Source organism: Monomorium pharaonis, chromosome 3 (genome assembly GCF_013373865.1).
Source record: "Monomorium pharaonis isolate MP-MQ-018 chromosome 3, ASM1337386v2, whole genome shotgun sequence".
NCBI lineage: Eukaryota > Metazoa > Arthropoda > Insecta > Hymenoptera > Formicidae > Monomorium > Monomorium pharaonis.
In genome coordinates, this window is record NC_050469.1 from 4,882,937 (window position 1) to 4,908,821 (window position 25,885).

At 38.4% G+C, this 25,885-nt stretch overlaps 1 protein-coding gene across 6 annotated transcripts in view; it reads right to left on the reverse strand.

Annotated features, from left to right (window-relative positions):
* Positions 1–25,885, reverse strand: part of LOC105838083 (hemicentin-2) — a 361,527-nt gene that overhangs the window by 150,212 nt on the left and 185,430 nt on the right. For 5 of the 6 annotated variants that reach the window (XM_036284191.1, XM_028191696.2, XM_028191695.2 and 2 more), the window contains exons 4-5: positions 7,401–7,737; positions 6,680–6,915 (exon numbers count right to left, since the gene is read on the reverse strand). In XM_036284191.1, coding sequence (XP_036140084.1) covers positions 6,680–6,915; positions 7,401–7,737 — 573 coding nt within the window. The remainder of the gene's footprint in view (positions 1–6,679; positions 6,916–7,400; positions 7,738–25,885) is intronic. The other variant, XM_028191705.2, reaches the window with a different exon arrangement.

The following is a 25,885-nucleotide window of genomic DNA, read 5'->3' on the forward strand; positions in this document are numbered from 1 at the left end:
ACATTTAAATTACCGAAAATTAATTAATCGTTCCAGCCTGCTGACAAAGTCACGAATAAATCGCGTCAACGCTCACGTCGCGAACGATCGTCGAGTGACAAAAAGACCACGTGACAGTTCCCGTTTATGCGCACATATATACGACGACAAAGTGACAGCATGCAATCGCCGCGTTGATGCAACGACGATTTTTTTTTTTTCCAATCAACAAGAGACAATCCTCTTGACGTTCGAAATTACACCGCGCAGCTGCCACGTGGTCGACGAGTTTTGCACACGCAGGCCTTGCTATTACGATTTCTGTATCGTTAACTAGCGCCTCGTGTAAATGTCCTCTGTCCTATTCACGACACGCGGATTTATACTCAGTAGTGTGACGTTTCCTCTTTTAAATGATAATAATGATAATAAAAACAATAAGCTACGCCGATTCCTTTCGATACGCTTTTCTTTTTGTCTTGGTAGCACAGCAACAAAGAGCACGTAAAAAAAAGAAAAGAGACGAACGAGTCAAACATGCACTTTCGACTTTCGAAGGCTGTGTGCGAGAAAATAATAATGAACATGATAATTGCCCATGGAGAACAAAGAATAATAAATTGTTACAAAAATGAAAAAATAAATTTATGAAATATTCTGATCTCGGCTCTATTCTTTAATCACGTTTGAATTTGTGTATCCTTTGAAAATATGCAGTAAATTTTTTAAATTGAAACGTTGTGAGATTAAAATGATAAAGCTTCTTTTAAATAAAACTTAAAATGTAGTAATCTTTATATGATAGAATACATAATGTTGATGATAAACTAATAAAGTTGCACGAATTTCTAAAGTAATTAGTTTTTCTGGAATAAAAATGATATATGAATTTTGCATGCAGCATGTGTATTTGTTTCAGAATGGCAAGAATTTCCGAATAAACTTTAGCGCTTCATCGCTGCTGATTAAGGACATAATTTTTTGAAGAAAGTGTCGTAAAACATTGTGACAAGGATCTCAATTTCCTCGAATCGCACTGAGGTCAAACATGCTCGAGCAACGGTATCGATATGTACATGAATCAAAAAGCTCCGCGACGTCGAGCGCAATCGAAAGACGATACGAGAGAGCGGAATGCCACGAATTTCGTTGACGTAGCTCTATATGTATACCGATGGAGTTTTGCCATTGGCCGGCAGGAATGGAGAGACACGCGTATAGTCGGCCAAAAGGGGAGTAGTTCGATATTGGTCAGACAGTGGAATGCCCTCTGTTCGCGCCAGACAACAAGATTTCTCTGTACCTTATACCGATCTTGTCAGCTTTATAGAGTGGTAGCTTGCAGGAAAAGCGAAAGATAAAAGGCAAAAGGGAACAGAGAGAGAGAGAGAGAGAGAGAGAGAGAGAGAGAGAGAGAGAGAGAGAGACAAGTTGGAAGAAAAGGACAGAAAAACAGCAAAAGACTACAACGAGAATAGGGATGGAGAGTTAAATGAAAAATCGAAAGAATCGAATGATAACGATTGCAAGTGCCGGTAAGCTGCTAAATGTGGACGTCAGATCTTTCCACAACACGCGCAAACAGGAAAGGATGGCAGTAAATTGAATTCCCGTTTAAGAGAGAAAAAGGGAAAATACGAAGAAAGCAACGGAGAAAAGAAGAAGTGAGAGAAATACAGAAAAATCTATAAATTTATTACCTTAGTGTGCGGCAAGTAAACTAAACTCTGATACCAAAATAAATGTAAGTACATAAAAAAATTTCAAACTAAAACATATACGCATATTCTTTTTTAAATATTTATATATGTGATGCAAACGAAAGTCAAATAAAAGAACTGCAAAGGAGGCTAATGAGAGATCGAAGGGATAAGATACGAAAAATGAATAGCATTAGAGTAGAAAATAGTCCAGCGAATGCACGAAAGAAACGTTCGTTATATTCCGTAATCCGAATCTCGATTTAATATGAAAATGCAGTGAGAAGGAAGAGGATACGAAAGGTGCTTTGAAAAGGCGCAGGAAAGATTATGCAAGTATATGCGCGCGCGTGCGTGTGGATGGTCTAAAGATGAATCTTGAGAAAGCCACAGACTGTGCGCGAGGTTAAGGACGAGCGCCTTAACATCCCTGTCTATTTGTCGAATAAAATACGGGGAACCTGGCAACCGCATAAAACGTGCATTATTCTCAACTTTTTCTCGCTCGCGGATTCGGCGTCGAGCACCCGGGTAACGCTAGGCAAATCTATCCCTATCAGCCGCAGACGGACGTTACCCCTGTCCTCCCCTTCTACGCGCTTCGCCTGTAGGATAAAACGGCTGAATTTCCAATGATCGGTGAAAAGTAGAGGTGATGAGTTCGCGGGACATGCGTCATGATGTTATCGCTAAAGAAAAACTTATTCGCATTTTGTTCCCTTTCAGATGCACTTCCCCATCTAAATCGATCCAGGTTTTCGAAAAAGAAAATATACGACGGTGTTGAGATTACTTGCAAGATACTGAAATATGTTTGAAAATTCATATATAATCCCCTTTATACGCACGATAAAGAAAATTTATTAAAATCAGTTTCCTATTAATCTGCCTTTGTAATTTTCCTAAATAATCTTTCACGACTTATTTCCGTTAATAACATACATTGTATTTACCAATTATTATTATTTACCTGCATGTCACATTTGTTAATTCACTATAATCCTTTTTATCGTCATGCATTCTGATTAATGCTCTTCGTTGACTCGATGTTCTGCATTTTAAAGTAGCAATAATAGATTGCAAAATTATAATGACTCTGTCAGCATGCATTTGACAATATTAATCGCATATAGAAATATGCCGTTTTAAACTAATATAAAGTATGTTATGTATTCGTATGTATTATAATTGAATATTGTAAACACGAAAATATCAGGGAATAATTGAAAATTCTATGTTGCAAATTGAGTTTGTATTTCCTCATTTTCAGCTTTATGTTACAGTTATGAGCGACATGCGGTATGCGTTACATAGCTAAAGCTAAGTTCGATAACCGGAGAAACATGATAATCATCAACGTACACCACGTACATTATGGAATTATTATCAAAAGGTGTCACATCGACCCGACGTTGCAACCACCATTAAATTTGTCGTAAATTGACCCAAATTTTCTGATAATCGATAGAGCTTCTAAAAGCCGAAACAATATCCGACACGATAATCCTGATATTGTCAGAGTAAAATAAGCATAAAATTAATACACCGTTAATTATGAATAAATATATATCACATAATTACATAATTATTTATTTTTTATTACACACTTCTACTTATCCTTTTATTTAGTACTTTCTTCTAAATTGTAGATTATAATTATGTAATTAATCTTTTACGAATGCATTGATAGCTATAATACGTAAAAGAGAAAAACAGTTTTTTAATTAAATAAATAAAACATGTTTTTATTATAACATTAAATCTAATGTATTTGTAGCGATATACGGATATTAATGTATATACAACTGCGCGACGGTATATCTCTCATCTCGCGATTCGCGAAGCCGGTATGTATGGCAAGGTATAATGCACAAAACAAAGTATGAAAGAAATACAAGCCATTGCATTTCAATGAAAGCTTACTTTGCCCGCATTGGCGTGCTGGACGCGCGCTTCCGGGTCGGAACACCCGGGGGTTGATTTGTTTTTCTCGACTTCGCCAGGGTAGACGTTAAGTGTACTCAACGTCTTATCGTGCGCCGCGCGGATTTCGGTGCCATATTTCATGCGGCAGGCAACTTTTAGCGCTCTTCTTTCGTATTTACTCGACCGGTTTGCGAAAGGCACAATAGAGAAGATATAAATCCAGAGATTTATGAAGTCGGTGCAGTTCATCGAGATACACGGAATAAGTGGAAGCGCCGAGAAGTGAAAGAAAGTAATTGGTCACGTTTTCAGAATTTATTTTCGAAACAGTCCAAATTCATCTGCCGATATTACGCGTGAGCGTTTTATTTATAAGCCAATTATACACGAATTAAACTTCTCGAGATTTACTAGCGAACAAGGAAACGTTTGTAGTCGTTAGTCAATATCAAGTGGATTTCATTTATCAAGAGAAGAAACTTTATTTCCCCATCATCTTCCAGTATTTTTGATGAAAGTAAAGTTTATATTTGTATAGATCGCAAGAAATTAGTACACCAAAAAGTTGTCCTGGTTTATTTGAACAGTTCGAAAATGTCTCGTAAAAATCATGTTGAAATTCAACAGAAAGATCTTTCTACAGCGCAGATAATATCCTGGTCTACGTTAACGTTCAAAAGTGCCATGCTAAGCAACGCCGCGAGTATGTATACACTGCCAGTAAAGGCTCGTTGTCAGTGGAAAGCGCTCGCGCGTGGGAACCGAAAAATAAACATCGCCGGGAACCAGCAGTAATCAGAGAGAACGGCGTACAGAGAAGGACGCACAAAAATGCAGGCGAAGAGAGTGATACAACTGCACACACGCTCGGCTCGAGTAAACGTACCACGTTACCACGAGAGATAAAAGCTCGTCGTATTCTTCGTTCTCTGTTTGACGGTCGGATATTAAAAACAGGGACGGAGAGGCAAGCGCTTTATTTCGACCGGGATGGGCCGCGCGTGAGCTTTCGAAGAGCGTCACGCGCACGTCAACCATGCGGTGTGCAGGCGCAATTGTTTCGCGTAAACGTGCACGTCGCGTCGCGGAGACAAGTGCAGCCGGCAGAACGAATGACGCGTCCGTCGAGCGAAGGGAAAAGAAGAAGGAAAAAAAAAGAGGAAGGCAAAATGCTTTAGGGCGAACTTTTAGGACGAATGCATATTCATGTCGTAGCGAGATGCGACCGCCGGGTCCAAGTGGCGCGAATTAATATGCATAAATTCTGCCATTACCAGCGACTCAGGCAGCTTGAAACGTCTCTTCCCCCCCGATTTCCGGAGATCCGACCCACTTGCCAGAAATTCTTCTTGAGGACGGCAACACTTTTACCCAGCACGATACCCACATTGCTTAAGTCTCGGTGCAACAAGAGTAAGAAATGCCACGAAGTTTCTTGCAGTAGGTCGTGCAATATACATCCGCATTGTATAACTTTAATATTAGTTGTGTTTTAATTAGTATTAAATTATAAGACAGGCAAAACAAATATTGCTACAGAAGAGTCCATGATAAAAAACGAATATCAAAAGAAAAACTTTTTTTTTAGAAAAATTAAATATTTCAAAGAAAGTGTCAATGTATTTTAACGAATAACGTAAGTCTTAAAATTTAGCATTTTTAGAATTGAAACACTAAATGTCATTATTTGAATGCAATAATGGTTCTTAAGAAAGAATTATGTAGAATGTAAAAATGAGAAAAGTGTTGGGAACAGTAAAAGTTTGCTTTCTCGATTATACGCTGCGCCGCGGAAAAATTTTTCTCTCGTATGTTATCGCTCCTAAATGTATCCGGCACATTCCTAAAAAACTTTATCAGTCGGAATTTTGCGAGAATTTAATCATTCGTGTGAAATTGAAAGGCTTTATGCAAGATACGCTCACATTTCCGAAAAAAAATTCACATACATCTCACTTTTTTACAGAGCGCATATAAAAATGCACGTTATATCCAAAAAAATTCATCATTTTTTGTAAAAATTCTTCGTACCATATTACATGAAGAAAAAAGTTATTTTGATTTACACAATACAATCGTTAAGCGGCGAAAATATTCGAGTAATATCGATCGCATAAAATATAAATCAAGATAAAATATTCTAAAGAATCAATTATTTGGATAGAAATATTTTTCAAACTTGGATATTTTTGTTTTATATGTAAATCTTTGATGACTTAATAGAGCTTTAATTAAAAGCTTTATCAAGTTTTTAACATATGCAGTGAGATATTTTCTTCGATTGTATATAAATCAAATACAGTAGAAATTAGAAATTATTTACGCAGTAGTAGAGCAATCAACGATCACAAAGATCATATTTTACGCAAAATGCTAATTATTGCTTAGAAATATTTGCAAAAAATCTTCTTGATAAAAGTTAGTCTTGAAATACATTATTTATTATAAATAAGTATTTATTTAAAACAAATTTTATTGTACACATACACACACAGAGAGAAAGAGAGAGAGAGAGAAATATTTGAATTAAATATAGTTAATAATTTAATTAAATAAATAAAGGGTATATATATCCGTAAATTTGTCGGAGAAGTTTATTATAACTATAAAATTTGTTCAAAATATACTCTAAAGTAATATATTCGTAGTAATGTAATACTTCACGATAGTGCTTCAAGAATATTAAGTTAACATAAAAATTAAATTTACTTATTATTTTGACTTTCTTCGATTTCGAATTTTGTAATATTTTTCGAAAGAGTATACATTTTTATTTCAATATAATAATAAATTCTAAAAAAATTTATGACAAGTATTTTAAGACTATCAAGAAAATATTCTTTATTAAAGACAATTATCACTTATTAGAAAAAAAGTAAACTGAATAATCGCTTTTCTTGGTAGTAGAATCGATATTTTTTTGTGTGTAGATTAGCAAATACGGCATGAAGAATGAACGGCGCTAAATTTCCCAAGATAATTCTCGGCCATGCGAACTTAATTTTTCGCGTCAATAGAAAATCCAATAAAACTTGAAAAAATTAAACTTCGGAAGAAAATCGTAAGGTACTCACCGAGGACGACTAGCTTGACCGGTTTGCCAAAGAGGATCTTCCCCTGGTCATTCTCCAGGGTGCAGGCCCACACACCGTCGTCTTCTAATCTGACGTTGTCTATGTGCAACGCCGCGGTTGTCGAATCACCGATGTATCGATGCCCAGTTCCGCTCATTTCCGTTCTCGTGTCTATCGTGATCATATCCACCGGACTACCCTCGTGCAGCCACGTCGGCGGTCGTATTCTGTAACTTCTGACAAGGGGCGCCGCGTCCGCATTATTAGTTCACCTAACAAACTTCGTTACGCCCGATCTTCGGACGACAAAGATACTTCAGCCGTGCGCCCGCGCGGTTAGTATCACAAAGCGATTTTGTTTCCCGTAAAGAGGGAAATCATCGTGATGCATTCAACGCGGAAGTTAGTGAATAACGTTCATTAAAGAAACCGGATATTAATATGCATTAATATAATAAGGGAATATTATTATGAAGACATGATAGGGAAATAAATGAAAATTTATTTTAGACACTACAACGAAAGAAAATGGAGATTATCGAGTACGCGTCATATTACGCTATTCATTTGAAATTCAAGCGCGATATTTTTTCGCCTAGACAGATTTCATTTAAAATGTTTCACATACACTTCGTACTTCCGATAATTTTAACGAAAATATTATTTCAACAATTTACGATCGCGCGAAAGATCGATTGAAAATCGAGCAGGCTGTTGTTACCTCGCCGCTGGCAGCAGTAATCTCGAGTAATTCCCATCCAGTTCGCAGGGTAAGATGACTTTACTATGAGGCTTCACTACAAGCTCCAGCGGCGGATTGGACGACGTATCGGCCATGTCCGAGGATAGAGCGATGTTGGCCGTGGTGGAAGAGCTGGTAGACCATGACTCCTCTTCAGGGGCCAAAAGGGCCGCGGGTTGCACTACTTCGTCAGGTAAGGGTATCAACGTCGAGCTGGACGTCGTTGTGCTCGTCGTGCTGGTGGTGGTACGTCTGGCACGCCGGCTGCCCTCTTGCCTGCCTCGCAGCGCAAAAACACCAGCCTCGTTCACGGAGCCTGTAACAACGAGACGCGGTATAATGGCATCAGCTTCTCTGACGTGGCCACCGTTAAAGAAAGTTACCGTGATTGCAATTTTTTTTTTTGTCATTTTTCCCCTGTCCTTTTTATTTTATATAACGCGCCTCGCCTGATCGTGACTTTATTATTATCGGCGTTTCTTAGCTATCCTGTCCTGGTTTTTAAGTATTTCTGTATAAACCGCGTCGCGTGACCTGCCGGCAAGAAACCTCGCTTCAACCGCGAGCGCTCAACTAATATTATCGGTATTTACCACGTACTGCAGTAACCGTTTTCCGCCCGGTCGCGTTTGATTAACCGAACGGACAGGGAGATTAATTAGAATATAACGCACTTGCGCACGTCCTGAGTTATATAAATTATTGCTGTAATCACATAAAATCCTCGATCGTACAGGATTCGCGCTCTTTCTGCAATATGAATGTTCTTCGAAACTTAATCCCGACAGAAAACCCGTTTAAATAAACGGAAATATATTATAATATTCCTCGCGTTGCACAAACAGCATGATGAGAGGGGCACGCCACGCCGCGCGCCGTGCCGAATTCAACTTTAATTCAAAGGACGGATAAATTTTCTAGCCGCTCATTACGGCGAAACAACAAGCGGGATTAGTCGTCTGTGCCTTTATTCGCGCTTTTACGCCTTCCCTTCCGCGAAGTAAATATTCTGAAGGCTGGGGCTTGATCGAGTTAGCGCGGCCCTGGAATTCGATAAACCCGCGACAAGAACGTCGTTGCGAAGGGGCACTTTCCATCCGTCGAGTCGGCGAGGCACCCACGCCGTTCCGCACGTTCGGCCGCCCTCACCTAAAACTGCCTGCCTATCGAGCTTGGTCGACCGAGGCTTCACGAGGAAAACTAATTATGGTACCAATGAGCCGCAAATAGCGGCAACTACCTAACTTAACGCAACTAAGAGGCTCTCTTCCCGCCTTCTCATCCTGCAGCCGCGAGTCCCGCAATCCCTCTGTAGCAAGCCAGTAGTTGAGGGTGACCGACAGCCCAACTTGTTTGCATGCCACGAGGCAATTCTACGGTGGCTCTTTCATTAACGTTCTCTCTTGCCTAACGGCTAAAGCACACACTCTATTCTTTTGTACCCCTTTGTTAGCCGTTAATGTTAACCTCTACATTTCTTAAGACAGGTTTTTGTTATGTTCTTTCGTGCAAGTTAACAAGTATCTTTACAATATCACGGAGAAAAATTAAGTTTTCTAGATTTAGATATAAGTATTATTTCTAACTCCCCAAGATAAAGCGCGCTGAAAGCAGCAGTACCGAAACATAAAATGAGATATATATATATCTCAGAGACAAATAATACATTAACAATTAAGATGCGTAATAACAAATAAATAATTACGAGTTTTTCCATGCAGGATACAAGTAAAACAAGTATGACAGAGACAGCGATACTTTTGTATAGTATTACATAGAGTATGTACATTTTGTTTCGCGCATGATGCGCATAATCGACATAATGCATCACCCTCGTTTAATGTTTGACAAACAACAAGGATAAATGCACCATGCACATCATGCATGAAACGGAACGCATCCGTAGTAAATCGTCTATCGATCATTAGATGGCTAGTCAGTTTCTTGTTTAAATTAAATTCAATGGCTTTTTCAAAAATGCTGTTAGACGTATTTCATACTATATATGCAGGTATTAAGAACCTTGCATTGTACGAGTAATACTGCAGCTATTATATTATACACATATCACTCATATTAGATCAGAGGTATGTAACCGTTTCACATTTTTTTAACATGTTAAACTATTTCTTCAATTATATTAAATAATTTTTTGAATTTCTGATTTTGTTTATATTTTTGCAAATTATATATGTATTACACGTTTAATGAAAAAAGTATATTGGTTGTAAGAAGCTAATACACGCAGATTTTAAACTCTTAAACGCATAGCATTGCTCTGTAAGAATTTTAATTCTTTTATTTTCAAAAGATACTTAAAAATTCGAGCATGTTTTACCATGTAGATCTATACATCAAATTTATGTATATCAATTTTTAAATTCAAACATGAATTTATTATGCAAGCATTGATTTATTACAACTTTTATTATTTTTATTTATTTCTTATTATCTTCGAAAAGAATATTTCGAATAATTAAATGATTCCATATGGTACTTTTCCTCAGTGTTTTAACAACTTAATTAATCCAAAATAAGAAAATGCTGATTCTACTTTTATCAGTCATGTAAAACCAGTGCAAAGCTACAGACTCCGCAGAAGACGAGACAACCGAAATTCTTTGTATTTCTCGGAAACTATTAAATTGAAGTTCTTCAGAACTATGAAGAAGTAAAACTTTACAAGAAAACAACATAAACACGTTTATAATATATTTTATTTTCATCGCAATTAAACGATCATTAATTTATTATACTTAAGTCTAATTTCGCGACAAAATACATTTTATCGCTAAACGTACTTTCTGTAAAAGAAAGAAATAAAAATGTAAAAAATATTGAATTCTCACACACACACACACACACACACACACACACACACACACACACACACACACACACACACACACACATGCCCGCGCGTGCAAAATTGTTAAACATTTCAAAAGTTTATTTTCAAATAGATTATTCTATAAAGAATTATATTTCATTTTTGCAAAATATTACCAATCGTATTTTATTAAATACATAAAATAATAAATAAATAATATATAAATATATATATATAATAAATCATAAATATAATAAATATATAAATAGTAACAAATTTAATATTAAATAACAAACAAAATACTCAAATGCTTTTCAATTCAATATAAAATAATAACATCTTATTTTTAATTATTATGTAACACGTTAATTATACTAGTTGGTAATTCTTTCTTTCTTACATATACGTATACATTTTTAATAAAAATGACGTTTCATGACGGAAATGAATGTTTCATAAAATGTTTTATATAAAACCTGATTTAACGTAACGTGAATGTTCTCATGTAAAAATTTAGATTGAGAGGTGGAAGCGACACTTCGACAATTGAATCCAAATGTTTATCGCTTCCGAGGACGAAACGAAAAACGATTCGATTTTAGCTTCAGCTGCGTCGGATGTAAAAGAAAATATATCGACCTGCAGCGTCACGTAGCGATATCATGGTGCCGGCCAATGGCGAGTGGCCACTGTGTTCATCAACGTTCCCAATAGTATACCTGACTAGTTATACACCGCTATCGAGTGGATGTTGTTCGACGTTGATGCATGCATTATTCAGGCGATGTATCCATTCATTATTCATGTCATGATCAATAGATGTCAACAGACCGCGATCTGTATCTGAGCACGTCGCTATGGCAGAAAGTGAAAGTGGAGGCCAGGCGAAATATACGTCGACGGGCCAGACCCTTTCAAAGGAACGCTGCGAATAGGACGGCACAACGGAATTTACGGGACCGTGTATCCAATACGGGAACACGACATAGGCGATGAACCTTTGACTGCGATAGAATTGATACCCGCTCAGGAAGCTTGTTATCGCAACGCAATTATATCGGTCGACGCAAAACAAGTCGCCAGTCCTCCCGAACCTGAAGTTACTTTTTCACGATTAACGTCTCCCCATCCTCGTCCGCTGGAATAAACGACCCTTAGAATTAATCATCAACGAAGGTAGAGGAAAGAGGGAGGGGTCGCGCTAAATTCGCACGATTTGCGCTTTGCCGGCGTGCAATGTTGATACGCTCGCTATTCACAACAATGCGAGACGGTACAGCAGTTAAGAGGATTTGTCACCTCGTGTCACCGGATAAACTCCTTTTCCGCTATGCGCGGGACTCTCGTTGCCACGAGGTGGTAAATTTCCTTTCCACATCCGCGCCGTCGACATACCGCCGCCATTCTCTCCGTCGTGCATCGCGCGTCAAAGGCGAAATACGCGAGTTCACCATGGAAATTCCGATAATTTGGAAAGAGGAGCGGGTAAACTTTAACAGGGCAACCCCTCGAATCCACGAAGCGCTGGATTTGTCGAATGTTCCGGACGGGGTGGGCAAGCTTTGCAACTTCGTGCCTCGAAATTCTACGCGCCGTGCAAAACCAAGTTTCGTGAAGTAACGCTCGCCTCCCTCTTTCTCTCTCTCTTTTCGGCTGTTATCTATTTACGTTATCACACCACTAATTTTATTCTCTCTCTCTCTTTCTCTCGGCTCAGCTCAATCGCGACTAGAATTCTAAACGGTTTTTCTCTCGAGAAATACTTTGAACGCGAATACTCTCTCGAGCGCTGTTACGGTCTTATTAAGGATGCATTAAAGTTTTTAGTTTATGCACTTTCTATTTGTACAATCTATTTGTACAATCTATTTGTACAATAAAACAAATTTAAAATAGTATTTTTATATGTATACATATGTGCACAGAGGACGAAAACTGAATTCTAATAACTGAATTGGATTATAGGTCTGCGAAATAGGAAAGATGATAGAGAACAATCTTTTACTGCTTATTGTTAGTATTATGTATATGTATATGTATAAATATATAATTCTCTCTAAAAAATATAATTGTATTTAAATATATTTTTTCGAACCATGCACCAAAGCATTTGCAAGATACAATTACACATTTTTAAAATAAAATCATGTACTGTTCTCACAAGATGATTACTTTGTCAGATATACACGTTCATCTTCAACAATACCTTGTATATAAATAAGAATTTACAAATAATACTAAAAATTTACAAATAACTATTTTACTGAATTTTTTAAAAACTTTATTGTTATAATATTTTAATTCGCTGATTTCAAGTATCCTGTATGTAAACAATTTTTTTTGAGAAGAGGGGATAAATACAATATGTGTGAATGTAATATGATATTCACAATTCAATATTCAATTTATAATATTCAATTCTTCGGCAATTTTTGTTGTGAAAGGTATAACTGAGAAATGATTGATCACAAATTAATCCAACGGATACTCGCGCAATGTTGTAATTAGGTCAACAGGGAATCCTATAACGCGTTTCGCTACGATATTGGAATGGAAGCGGAACGAAAATTAATCCGAACATGATCAAAGCGCGTAATCGAAGCGCGCGATAGCGACGAATAAAATATCGCGGTGTACTTGCGAGCGGGAAAGCGAGAATCATGATATTTTATTACACGTCTTTCGCCACGCCGCGGTAACGCACACACGTCACACTCCATGTTTGTCCGATTATATCACCTGTCTTGCGCTGCCCGGGGATATTCCGGTCCCAGAACGTATCAACGAAACCCGTCTCATCCCGCTGCATTCGGATCCGCGGAGCGAGCGACGTCCGTCTCCTCACCCCTCTGTATGCTGATGAAAAGTTTCGAGGGTCCTCCGAGACTTTCACATCCGTCGTCACGGACATGAAGGGCAATCGGTACCACCATAGAAGGGAACGTCACGAATGGTAGGGGGTGGAATGGGTTTTACGTACGTCTACGCTCTACGTCGGTAGATAGGCGCCGAGGTGACCTTGCTGTATACAAAGCGGCAAAGATCAGAGGAGTCCCGGGAGCACGTAGGGACGACTCAGGCGCGAGAGAAACAGAACAAGCAAACGCGCAACGGAGCAAACGGGAGGATTCGGTATTGCCGGGGTGTGTATCGCCAAGGGAATCTATCTTTCGCGCGGTATTCGCAGCACGATCATCTCTGACGGCAACGGGGGAGTGATTCTCGGGGCTCGCGCACTCCCTCCCCCGTGCCGCCAAGCGTATCTCTGCTTCGTATTTCCTTCGATTCTCCGCCGATCCCTCTTCACCCCTGTCCGCAGTATCAACCCGCGCTAAGCTCTCGGTAATACTCTCTCGGCGTGGCGGCGGTTACGGGCTGATTGTCGTTCCGATCCGCGTGCACTAATTCCGATCGCCGCAACGTCCGCGTCAATTTGGATTGATAAGAGCAGTCTTTAGACGAATGATAAACCATTTAAGCATCAGCTACAATTAACTAGTATTTGAAGAAGTAACAATAATTTTACGGGTGTAGTAAAAAAACACACGACCAAAGCAACCCCTCAATATTACTCTTAAAAATATAATCTTTCTCTTTTCTTGTGTATACGTGTGTGTCCAATTCTTCGTAATTGACAGAGTGAATTGGACCCAATTAGGTCAATTACAAATCTTGAATTATATATTGTTATTAAAATAAACTTAGACCTCATTTTAAAATGAGTTTTGTGTCATTTTGATTAACTTGAAATTAATTAATGTTTTTACTCAACATATATTAAATTGATCTCGCAGATCCAGCGTCAGTAATATGTTACAGAATTCAACATTAGCTTCGAAGGATTAAAAGAGAATTTTTTTAATTAATATGAACTAGAGAGAATTCAGAAAACTCGAATTTATGTACCGTTGCATACTATCTCATTATCTTTGTTACAAAGAAAAAGTGCACGCAATACCTCGCGATAAGATTCGAGTCATTTATCAGTTTTTGTTCTAAGCCGCGGTAGTATCGACCGTCGAACGAAGGGAAAAAAAAGAGAAGAGCTTCGTTAAAGCGAATCCTGCAAACAGTGAGCATCGACTAAGCGAGAAAAACAAGGGGTGAATCTCTTCTTGCATGCAAGAGGACCGCCCCTCACGTGTTGAGCCAGGTGCAGGTAACTAGAAATCGTTACGCGATCGATACGACAATAACGGTAACCATTGGTGACCGTAAACATTCCCCGGACTCTAGGGAATCCATTTGTTTTTAAGCATCGCCGATATGTTATAAACTCCGCTTCCCTCTTATTGCTCTACTGCCTTAAAACTCCACGCGCCGCGGCATAGACGACTTCTTTTGTTTTTATATTATCCCGCAACAGGGGCTAAACGCAATTCCGTTCATTCGCGATCGCAAACAGCGCGCGAACGTAATTGCATTGTTGTTCCTAGTTAAGCCCGGCCCCCCCCCCCACATCCCGCAGAGTAAATAACCGTATCGCATTTCGAGAAGCGCGCGCGATAATGCCGAAGATGTCGTGGTCTTGTGAAAGTCGATGCGAGAACTTTCTTAAAGCAACGCCACGCGCTCGGCTATTCGAGGTCGAAAGCGAGGAAATTCATGCAAATGATTTTTCTCACGGCAATCGGTACAGTTTTTTTTATTTACGATACATTTTGCGATCTATATGCGGCCGAAGCGACTCAAATCACATTTGCGTAATGTCATATATATAACCGAGTTACGTTTAACTCGATATACCTTTGGCATACAAAATTTGTACGATAAAAACACACTTTCTGAAACATGTAAAAAAAATTAAACGGCTGTTCCAAAAAAAAAAGGAGAGGAAGAAGAGGATTCTTTTTTAAACTTGCAAAAAGAAAAAGCACGGACGCAGAGCGCTCCTTTTTTTTTTTGTACGAGAAGTAACACATTGTTTGCGGCGCTCCTTGCATTTCCGTGTTTTCCCTGCCGTGTCCATGTTTGCTTCCTCAGTAAATATCCTGCATTTTCTCTGTTGAGCGCAGATGTCAGGCGTACACGACAAACCTCATAAAAATTTGAAATTATAAAGTCGAGGCCAGCGTCTCTCGTTGATATCTGTCTTATGATATCTGTCTACCATGTTTAGATAGTACGACCACAGTTACACACGTCAAGAAAATTAGTGTAGTATTTACTTTACACGGAAGCAGCAGAAAAAATCCTTCTTACGTCAAAATAATTTTAAACCTTCTCTCAAACAACAATTTTCCGACGGCTCCTTCAAGCTGTCATTCTGCTCCTAACACACATTTCATTTTAATCAAAATTTAAATTACATAATCCAATCTACAGAATGAAATGCGTTACTGTGTTGAAAATGCTGCCTGAGCGCATTTCGTGGCAACGAGCTTGCGAAAAAGCACTACTTTTACAGAAATCAACGTATAATAAAAGTAATTATTTGTCATTGCGAAGAGACATCGATTATTCCTGTTAATACGAGTACTTCGGGCAAACGGATTTATGCGTCCAGCAGAAACATAACCGATAAGCTACTTGCGCAATAAAGCGCTTTCGCAGGATAAGCTCTTGCAAAATTATTCGTCGTCGTGACGCTCAAGTTCCGCCCGATGTGGCAAATTAGCGACTATCGCGCGGATAGTCGGTACGACCGTCGATCAGGCTCCATTAACGGGCACAGCTGTCCGTCCACGTAACGGATCCGTTGGGATTCTAATCTGACCGCAGGGCATGCCTTCTAATATAGATAGAGACTGATTAATTCCGCGGTAACGCGTCGGTCGCGCGCGTTCCACGAGCCGCGCGCGATCCCGATGATTACGGGAGGACGTAAACGTAGTTACACACAAGGACTCAACGACGATCCGGCGACGCGATCCCTGCGGCACGGATCACCGCACGGAAGGGGCGCAGAAGGGAGGGACTATGTAAATTAAATCGTAGGACACTCACGTCCGGATACCGCTCGGACCGTAAAAATACCGAAAGGACCTCGTTGTTCCGAGCCTCTCGTATGATCGAGTGGACCTACGGCGTCGGGAGAGAAGGGTTTCGCACTGATTGGACGGCTTCCGCTGGTAAACATTGCCGATAGCGTGACTATTCCTCCGACAGCAATATGGATATTATTCCAAGGAATCGATAGTGCTGAACCGGAAGCGGACGGTCCTCTGGGATCGTTCGATTTGAGATATGTGAACGTACGGTAAATAATCGAGCGTTTAACGTTCCGTATTTCGCAGAACGATGTTGTAAACTACGGTGAAAATAAAAACAAACAATTTTCGCTTATAAATATTTTGGATTAACATAGAAAACTGTAAGCAATTTTTTTAAATAAAACCATGAAGATTTCTTTTGATAAAATAATGTAAAAAAGATTTTGTTAAGATTTCAATTCGAATATTTAATCCTGTGTCCCGGTTTCGGATGAAAAAGATTTTGCAAGAATACATCAAACAAATAATTGCGGAAAAGTAATGATAAAAGTATGCAACAAAATACAATGTATGAGTGTAGGGTCATTGTATCAGCCGCTAAATAATTACAAGTAAATGCCTAGAAAAATATTAAAATATCTAAAGAATAAATATACAGTTATTAGCATTTAGTGATTGGTTATTTTTTATTTATTACGCACTATAATTCACAATATACACATATGTGTGAAATCGTAAATTTCTTATTTGTTCATTGACTGATGCAGTAAACCTAGCTAGGATAAGCGCCATATACAGTATCAAAGTGCAATAAACAATCGCTGTTGAAAGCGCTAAGACTATTATTCGCCGAATCTTTAACGACGTATATATCTTTCGAGTGCCAAGCTGGAGCCATCAGGAAAGGTCCATTCTGGCGGCGGGCCACGTCACAGATCTGGAAGAAATCTCCGCAGCGAACAAATCGCTTGGAACGCGCTCGCGTAGGCCCGGCGTTCAAGAGATACCGAGTGATTGATTCACTTGCCAAGCGGAGCTTACGATTTCCGCGAGTTTTCTGAAGCCCGGCCAAAAGAGAGAGAGTGCGGCGACCCGAACTCCGCGCCGAATACGCGTAGATCCACAGTGCCAGACCGGAAGTCATCCCCCATGGTGTCCAAAGCTTCTCCAAAGAAAAGGGAGGAAGCGAATATGATCTTCGCGCTTCGCGTTTGCGAGCTCTGGCTGGCCAGCTAGCACCCCACGAGCACTTCCACGTAATTGTTATCGTTACGTTCGATCGTTTTGCATAATAGGTGCGTGAGTTTCCGGCCGCCCATGCCAAGTGGGAATTCGTTTTAGCGAACTGAGGAGGGTACAATTGCCGAGCAGACGCAAGCTTCTCCCCCATGAATTATGGCCGGAAGGGAAAGACTCCCAGATCGATCCTGCTGGCTGTGCGATTTTTGAACTTTGAATTACTGAATGATAAAGCGGAGCTAATTTTCAGATACGTGAAAATTTATGGTGGAATCGAAACGTCACAGTATGCCGTTCCAATTCTTTCTCAAAACTCTTTGTAAAACATCAAGAATATCTTTGTAAGTTTCAAAATGTACACGTTGACCGCGCATCTAATGGCTTCAATGTGCAAAATAAATAAAATAAAAAAGGCAGACATTTTTTACTCAATCTTGACACAAATTGTCATGTGGAAAAATGCATTATATATTGTCTTGAGTTTAACCTTAGGAAACGCGGCTGCAGATAAATGTAACCTAGAAGAGCACGGATTTCGGTGACGTATTCCTTTTGTTCCACTTTACGGCAGTGCATGTGTAGCTAATAGATTCCCTTTCCGATACGACCCTTCTGGGGTCTGATGCACGTAAGAAAGACATGCCAGCCGTTGCCCGGTCAGCACCAGACATCGGAAGCCATTTTATTTATTTACGAGCGAGCAGCGGATACTTTCAGGTCTAGTTGCGAGTTTCCGATAGCAGTGAAAGATTAATTAAAGCGCAAGCCACCGTGTAATGGGAGAGCATTGCTTTCCACTTAAGATTACACCGAGGGCACGCCTCTCCCTGCAGTTTACCCGTACCCGGGGCGGGAAATTTCGCCAGCTGGTGTTTAATAACGGACACTCTCTGGCTGTTACCGTCAATTGCGGCGCATAAATAAGCGCCGCGCTTAATTTCTCGCCGCTATCGGCTAGACGGTCGTCGGGCGAACGAAGAAAGTGTCTTCGTTAATCGCAATTTCGCGAGCGAACGAACTCGGGCTCAAGATCAACGTCGAGCGTCATTATTCTCTCTTTCGCGAAAGTCTCCGTTGATCTCCGAGGGGGAGGAAGGGGGGAGGGAAAGAGGGACTTGTCGTGTGTTTGTGCGATCCCTGCTAAATCACCGGTGCCACGAATGACTGACGTTATTAATGAGGTACTGATGGCGGTTGCACGGGAGACCGTGTTTCGTATTCCCGTTCGAGCGCTCATCGTCCGTCGTTTAGCGGTAATTGTTATCGCACCGACACTCAATTTTCCACGTGACACGAAAATCGATAGATATCCACATGTCCCCTTTGCCAAACTAGATTAGTATGTAACAAAATAACCAAAGAATATTGACATGTTTCTTGTGATCATCTCTCTCTCTCTCTCTCTGTATTTTTGTTTATTATTTCGCCTCTTCTAACGAGTAGATTTTTGTTATTTTACGCTTTTCATATAACTAGTAATACGATAAATGCATAATAAATCGGTATTCTTTATGCATGTGTACAATCAGATTATAAACGTCAGACGTCAGTTTATAAACGACCACACGTTCTGAGAGCTGACAATTTGACACTAGAGAGAACGCTTTCGTATTTTGAGCCGTTAAAAAAAATTGCAATTGGCTTTTCTTCGACGAAAGGGGAACGCAAACACATTTCTCTCTCCTTGGGCGGGGTGATCCTCCCTGAAAATGTTTCACGAATTTACGGGTATCTAGTCGGACCTTAAGGAAATGCGGAGGGTACATAAAACGACGCGTTTCCCTCCCAGCAGAGATACTTTTATCGCTTACACATTTAGCGTCGCGAAGGGAATTGCACCGGCGCGGTGCGGCGCAGCGGTAAACACGGTGAGGAAAAAGCGAGGAAACCCGCGTGTTAAAGACGGAAGGAGGAGGTAAAAGGAGACGGCGCGGTCCCGAGCGGACGAAGCGAATGGGTAATACGCGCACGTCGTAAACTGGCAAAATAAAAAATTTTGTATATCCACCCGTGGCTAATAGAATTGCCGTTGCGGCGGATGAAACTCGCGACACTTACAATGCAGCGCCGATCGGTGCTTTCGCGCGAGCACATCAAGTACCCGCTAAGGTCTGCGCAAGAAAAAGTTAATTAGCGCCATTAATTTATTACACAGTACGGGAGAAATCACTAGGTTTTTTGTTACCATTTGTTTCTGTCCGACTTTTTAAACGACTAAGAACATATTCGTTCGAGTTTCAAGATTAGGATCAGCGCGAAAATAGTCGAAGCTTAGCTCAAATCGATATTTTGTATCGCTTGAAAATTCTAGCAGTATTGAAAGATACTAAGACTTTCGAGAGCCCACTATTCGCTCCAGATTCAACGTGACGTTTCAGTGGACCATTTGCTATATGACGTTCTTGTACTGCGTTGCTCGAGCGTTTCATCGCTGTGTTGATCACAAAGGGAAACATCGACGCAGTATACTTCTCGCTCAAATATTTTGCGAGAAGTATATATGTATAGGTACTCTTCTAAAATCTCTGCGTATTAAACTTTTGAGATTATCGAAAACAAATTAGAAATGCATTAACATTATTTTCATCACGACATCGCGTGTTTTGTTAATTGTATGTTTTTATTCTTTGAATATATTTATCTAAAATTATATATATACAAGATGTAAGTAATCTCCTAAAATTAAAAGAAGAGTAAAGCTTAATAAATCAGGGATATTTCACACTAAAATTTATATTAAAGTGACATCTTCAATTTCAATAAACACATGCACGAGATGTAAAAATATATATAATTTTAAATATAAAAATATTCATATTTGTTGGAATTATATATATTATTTAACTATAATCTATAATCATTTTCAGTGTCAACTTTATAATTGTTTAACCAATGCAAATTATCATGCAAATTATAGCTACTCATTATTATTACTATGTAAATAGTAAAGAAATGTGTTTAAAAAAATAGTTATATTTATTATAATTATGAATGCATTTACTATATAAAAATGTTTATTTCACTTTTATCATCCATATCTTGATATTTTATTTTATTAATATTTTAAATTATCATAATTCTTTTTATAATAAAATTGTTTCACACCAATGGTATAATACATAATATAAACATATATAAGGTTATTGTTACTAACATTATCACAGTAATGACTATAGAAATAGAAATCCTAACGATAATTATTTTATCATATTATTTTATCATATAATCACAAATAGCAAACACATTTCTTTCATTGTACTAACTTTGAACTCCGGAAAATGTTGAAACTGCACAGAATCGGACATTTAATTTCACAATTGTCATTAGAGAATTTCTAGTGTAAGTAATACATTATGCGCCAATGTAGCGCGTTCGCCGGAAGTTACAACGCGCGCGTCATTTTCCCGTACGAACGCGGGCAACTGTTCCTGCGCTCGAAAACGTCGATAGAGCGATGCACGCGGAAATGAGGCCTCCACCATGAACGAGGCATTTCTGACGGCGTCTTCCGCTTCTGACATTGTGCTTGCACCGCAACGTTCGACGTCGAGCTTCGCAATACACGGAACACTTTGCGGAACGTCTAAACAAGTCGTGAGCGACGAGGTTTCCGGCGTGCGTTTATAAAGTTCGGCCGACGAGAGAGCGATGCCAAGAGACATCGGGAGTGAGGGCTATTTTAATAGGTATCTGGCCGTCCACGATAGAGGAGAAGGGGAGTGAGAAGGGAAACTTCTGCCGTGTCTTTCCGGATGAGGAGATTCGAGGAGTTCAAGTCGCAAATTGGAGAGCAGTATCACCGCCGTTGCCCGTTGTTCCGAGTCCGTCGCGCAAACCTTCGTTCGTGAGATCCTGCGAGACGCGAAAGCGCCAGGAAATAACGAGGCGAAGTCGCGAGAACACGTTGTTACGGACGTAATGGAACCAAGCCAAGTCCCGGCCGATAGTTACTTCTCGAAGAAAAGCTTGTCCCCGATGAAACGTGCGATATAGCTGCCCCCAGTAGAGGCGACGTCGGCTGAACCGCAGGATACTCTCTCGTTGCACTTTTCCATATAACAAACGCCATTGTTTGCTGATACGCGGCATTTGAAGGATATCTAAAAACTCCTTATGCTTTTCTTTTTCTGTTATGTATAAAATATATAAAATATAAAAAAATAAAAGAAAGAATAATTCTATGTACTTGTTGAACATTTCTGTTTGTTATGTATATATAAAATATAAAAAAATAGAAGAAAGAATAATTATATGTATTTGTTAAATATTTCCTTTTATATTTTTATACTTTCCTATGCATGGTTGTATAATAAAAACAGAATTAGTGATAAATTTAATGTCTAAAATAATTGGAAAACATCAAGCGCAATAGTACTCACAAGTTAATATTATATATATATATATATATATATATTTATAGTTGTATATTTCAGATGATATATGGAAAGGTATGTCTTTCATTAATTGTCTCAACATTTGATTTAATTTTATCTTTCTTTCTAAATTCCGTACAATGTTTTATAATTAATATAATTGATAAGTGTCACTTTAAATAATTCTCCGTTATTTTTAAATGCACAAATCTTTGGAAAAACGCGATAACATTCTACATCAAAGTTCTTGGAATCATTTCAAATGCAAAGAAGTTATCAGCGTCGGAAGATCGAAGAAAGAATCAAACCCGAGTCAAACCAAAAGAAAAAACAGAAGACATCTGAGGAAGAATCACGATTTCGTATAAGAAACGTGTAATGATCTCAGAAGCCAACTAATCTTACCTATTTAGGAAACTCTTAAAAAAAAATAACAGAAAAATTGGATATGCTGCTTGTTACATATTATAGACTTAACGTCTATAATATATGTTTAAAATATGTTACAAACTGTAATAGTTAAAATTTTCTATTTATACGAGTAATTTCCTTGAAGTTGCTTTAGCTGCAATACTTACGTCATTGTACGGTATAACGCGTTTTGCTTGTGACACACACTTATGGGTAACGCTATTAACCGAGTCATTAAAAAGCTGAATATGATATCAAAGTTAAAGCGGTGTTAACCAGCAGTTTGCCGGCGCTGTGACATAAGGCTCTTCGTTGCTGAAGTAAAATTCATTTACGGTATGACTTTGGTTAGCGTGTAAAAGGTGTCAAAAATATAGTCTGCGCTCTCGCTTACTATATTTTTCAACTGAATTCACTGCTATACACCAAATGCAAATTCAAAGATGCAAATTTCAATGTAAATGAGAGTTATCTCCGACTGCCTGAAATAACAACGAAGTTTCAATAAAAGTGCTATAAGGAAAGGTAAAGATTGGAGGAAATACCATGCCATTGCGCAGAAGAAAAACGGATGTGCAAACGAAATCTTTTCAGACGACATTCTTACATTTCGTATTCTTTCTATGCTCACTTCTATGCTGATTCAAATACCTTAAAATCTACATAGTCACGACGCGATGTCTATCAAATATAATCTGCACGACTCAATCCGCTTTTCTATTTATCGTGCACAAATTAACGTTGATACAATTATTTATAACACTAATATATATTGCTTTTTAAATAAAAACAGATTTTTAAATAAAAGTTGTATTGTAAAATTCTGTCAACATGGTAGAACATTTTTTTTCTACAATTAAGAGTAATAAAGAGAGAAATCAGTTTAGAAATTTTCGTTTAGATAATTCATACAATATGTTTTTACAATAATGACTATCTACAAATTCGCAAATATAATCTTAAATAAGTTAGTCAAAAAGAGATAAATTAACTAATACTGAAAGAAAATAAAACGCAAGAAGTGGAAAAAAAAATAGAAATCAGACCAGAAAGAGAATCAGTAATTATTGCGAACTTCCTTGTAGATATTATCGGCCAAGAGTTTTTACAATTAACTTCGATGGAAATTCAACTGATCGGTGTAAAAATACAGAAACTAACACACATACACACACACACCAAAGATACACACAATAAAATTTCTCGAATTTCTTAAGCTACGCATCGCTGGCTTCCGTTTTTGACAGCCTTATTTTTCTTTGTTTTTCACGATTTATTATAACAATTTTCATTTCACAGAAATGAACATTGTTATAATAAGAATTAAAATGATGCTTTTCAATAGAATAAAAGCAAGGAAAAATGGAATATGGGTTGCATATTAAATCGATGCTGAAGGAACAATGTTATGCTTCACGTCATTATAATTAGCTTGTAATAGAACGTATTACAATTTCTTCTCTTTAGCAATTTTCTTGTTATTTAATAATTAAGTATATTGCATTTCGTCATAATCGTAAAAAACAAATGTATACTTATAATAGCTTTTTTGTATAAAATAAAAATAAATACAAAGCAGCGGTTTTTCTAATATTTCTTTTTTCTTAAAATTTAGAACAAAATCATATAATAATCGTATAATGGTATAACGATAAATAATTACGATAAAACTATACGGAATCACTACACATGAACAAGTAATTCACGATACATAGCGCATATATAAAAAAAAATAATTAATCACTGAATACCGATATATATATATTTTTTTAATATGTTACTTTAAAAAATAAAATTAAATAATAGTTTTAATTAAAAAAGTAAAAACACAAAGAAACAAATAAATGATCGTTAAGCTTATTGATAACTGATGCATATTAGTAAATAACCAGTGTGCAAATTGTCATTTTAAAAAGTATTCATGCATAAAAGAATTTTAATTAAAAATAACAATTTTTAACAGCAATAATTGATTAACAATAATAATCAACTTTTTAAAAGTTAACAAGAATAAAAAAAACTACATATTTATCTTAATATAGAAATAATTATAAAACTCATTCTTTTTCGATAATGCAAAATTTGGTTGTTCAATGAAAACAAAAAATAATAAAATACAAATTCAGTACATATTAGAAAAAAATTATCATATTGAGAAATATGTTCGTTAAAAAAATGTACATCTGTTTTCCAATTCCTCGATTCTTCTCCTTCCGACAACCCGCTTCTCTCATTTAATGTACTGTTGAAAAAATAAAAAGTTTCCAACGCGAGAAAAGGTGAGAAAAGAAGTTCTAAAAGTACCTTTCGGCCACGACCTATAAAATCGTCATTCACACGACATCGTTGGTCTAGACCCACGAAAAAGAGAGGGAGAGAGAAGGAGAGAGAGAGAGAGAGAGAGAGAAAATCGTCAGAAGTCGCGCGATTTTTTTCTCAACAGTCAGCGCCCGGTTCGCGGTTCCTCAATTGACTAAAGAGTCAGGATACAACCGTGTCTCTGCAGAGCCGCTTATAAGTTCCACCCGCAATGTCTTAAATAAATACCGGCGAAGTAGGTCATCGCGCAGGAAGGTCGGCGACGACGTGTGCGAGGGCGAATTACAAATCTGCTCCCGTCGACGAGCGCGAATGCGGTTAAACTCCGTGGAAAGTATATCGCGCGCGGGGGACCGACAGAAGTTTCACGGCAAAGCGAGTCGTTCCTTCCAACCTCCATCGCTTTTCCGACCACCGACCGCATCATCTCCCTGTGGTTCACGGCCTTTCCTTCCCTTCCCTTCCCACCCAGCTTCGACATCGACACCGTTTGCCTCGTCGTTCCTCTCTCCTTCTAGCAACACGGTCCCCATTGTTCCTACAATTTTCACGCTTCAAAGGCAATGGATACCCCATGCGACGACCGTTCGCCAAGTTCGACAGCAAACTTCAGCAGCTTCCGCCTAAACGGGAACGTGCCGGTGCTACCGCAACCGGTACGCCGCGGTTGAACAAATCTACAAGTCCCAGGAAAAAATATTAAACCGCAAGCAGTGCAAATATGAATTTATTGTGGAGTATTATTTTTCATAAAATTCATCTTAAAAATTGTTTTTACATAGCAAATCGCATTAATTTTTGTATTGTCAAAATATAATAAATTTTATTTAACTTTTAATTGTGTCAGAAACGCTGTTGTATCAAATTAGTTATTTTACATCTACTCGAAAGATATAGCGTGATATATATTTTAAATGTCCCGCACACAAGCGGCTCATTAATGCTGAACTCCTATCTTTCCAGCAAACTCGGTTCGCAAGAATAAAGAGTCGGCGAGGATAGGGGGAGAAACCCTTTAAAAAAGTTTGGGACTCAATAGCTTTTATCTGGCCGAATTGAATGCGTCTTCCGCCATAAACGCGAACCGACTATTTTCCATTCGGGAATAGAGTAACCGCGCGTGGCGCGCTAGTTTTCCACCGTGACAGCTTCACCTTTCCTATTCTTCGCAAATAATCCCGGGTCCTCCGCCGGGCCACACCTAGCCCATTTTGTGAGCCCTGACAAAGAGGCGATAGTAAATCCTGAATATAATGTAATAGGTTCGGTAGAATATAGAGGTATAATCCCTTCCCTTTCTTCCCGTCAGCGCATATCTCGCATAACGATCCGAGTCTGCAGCGAACACCTTGGAAGACA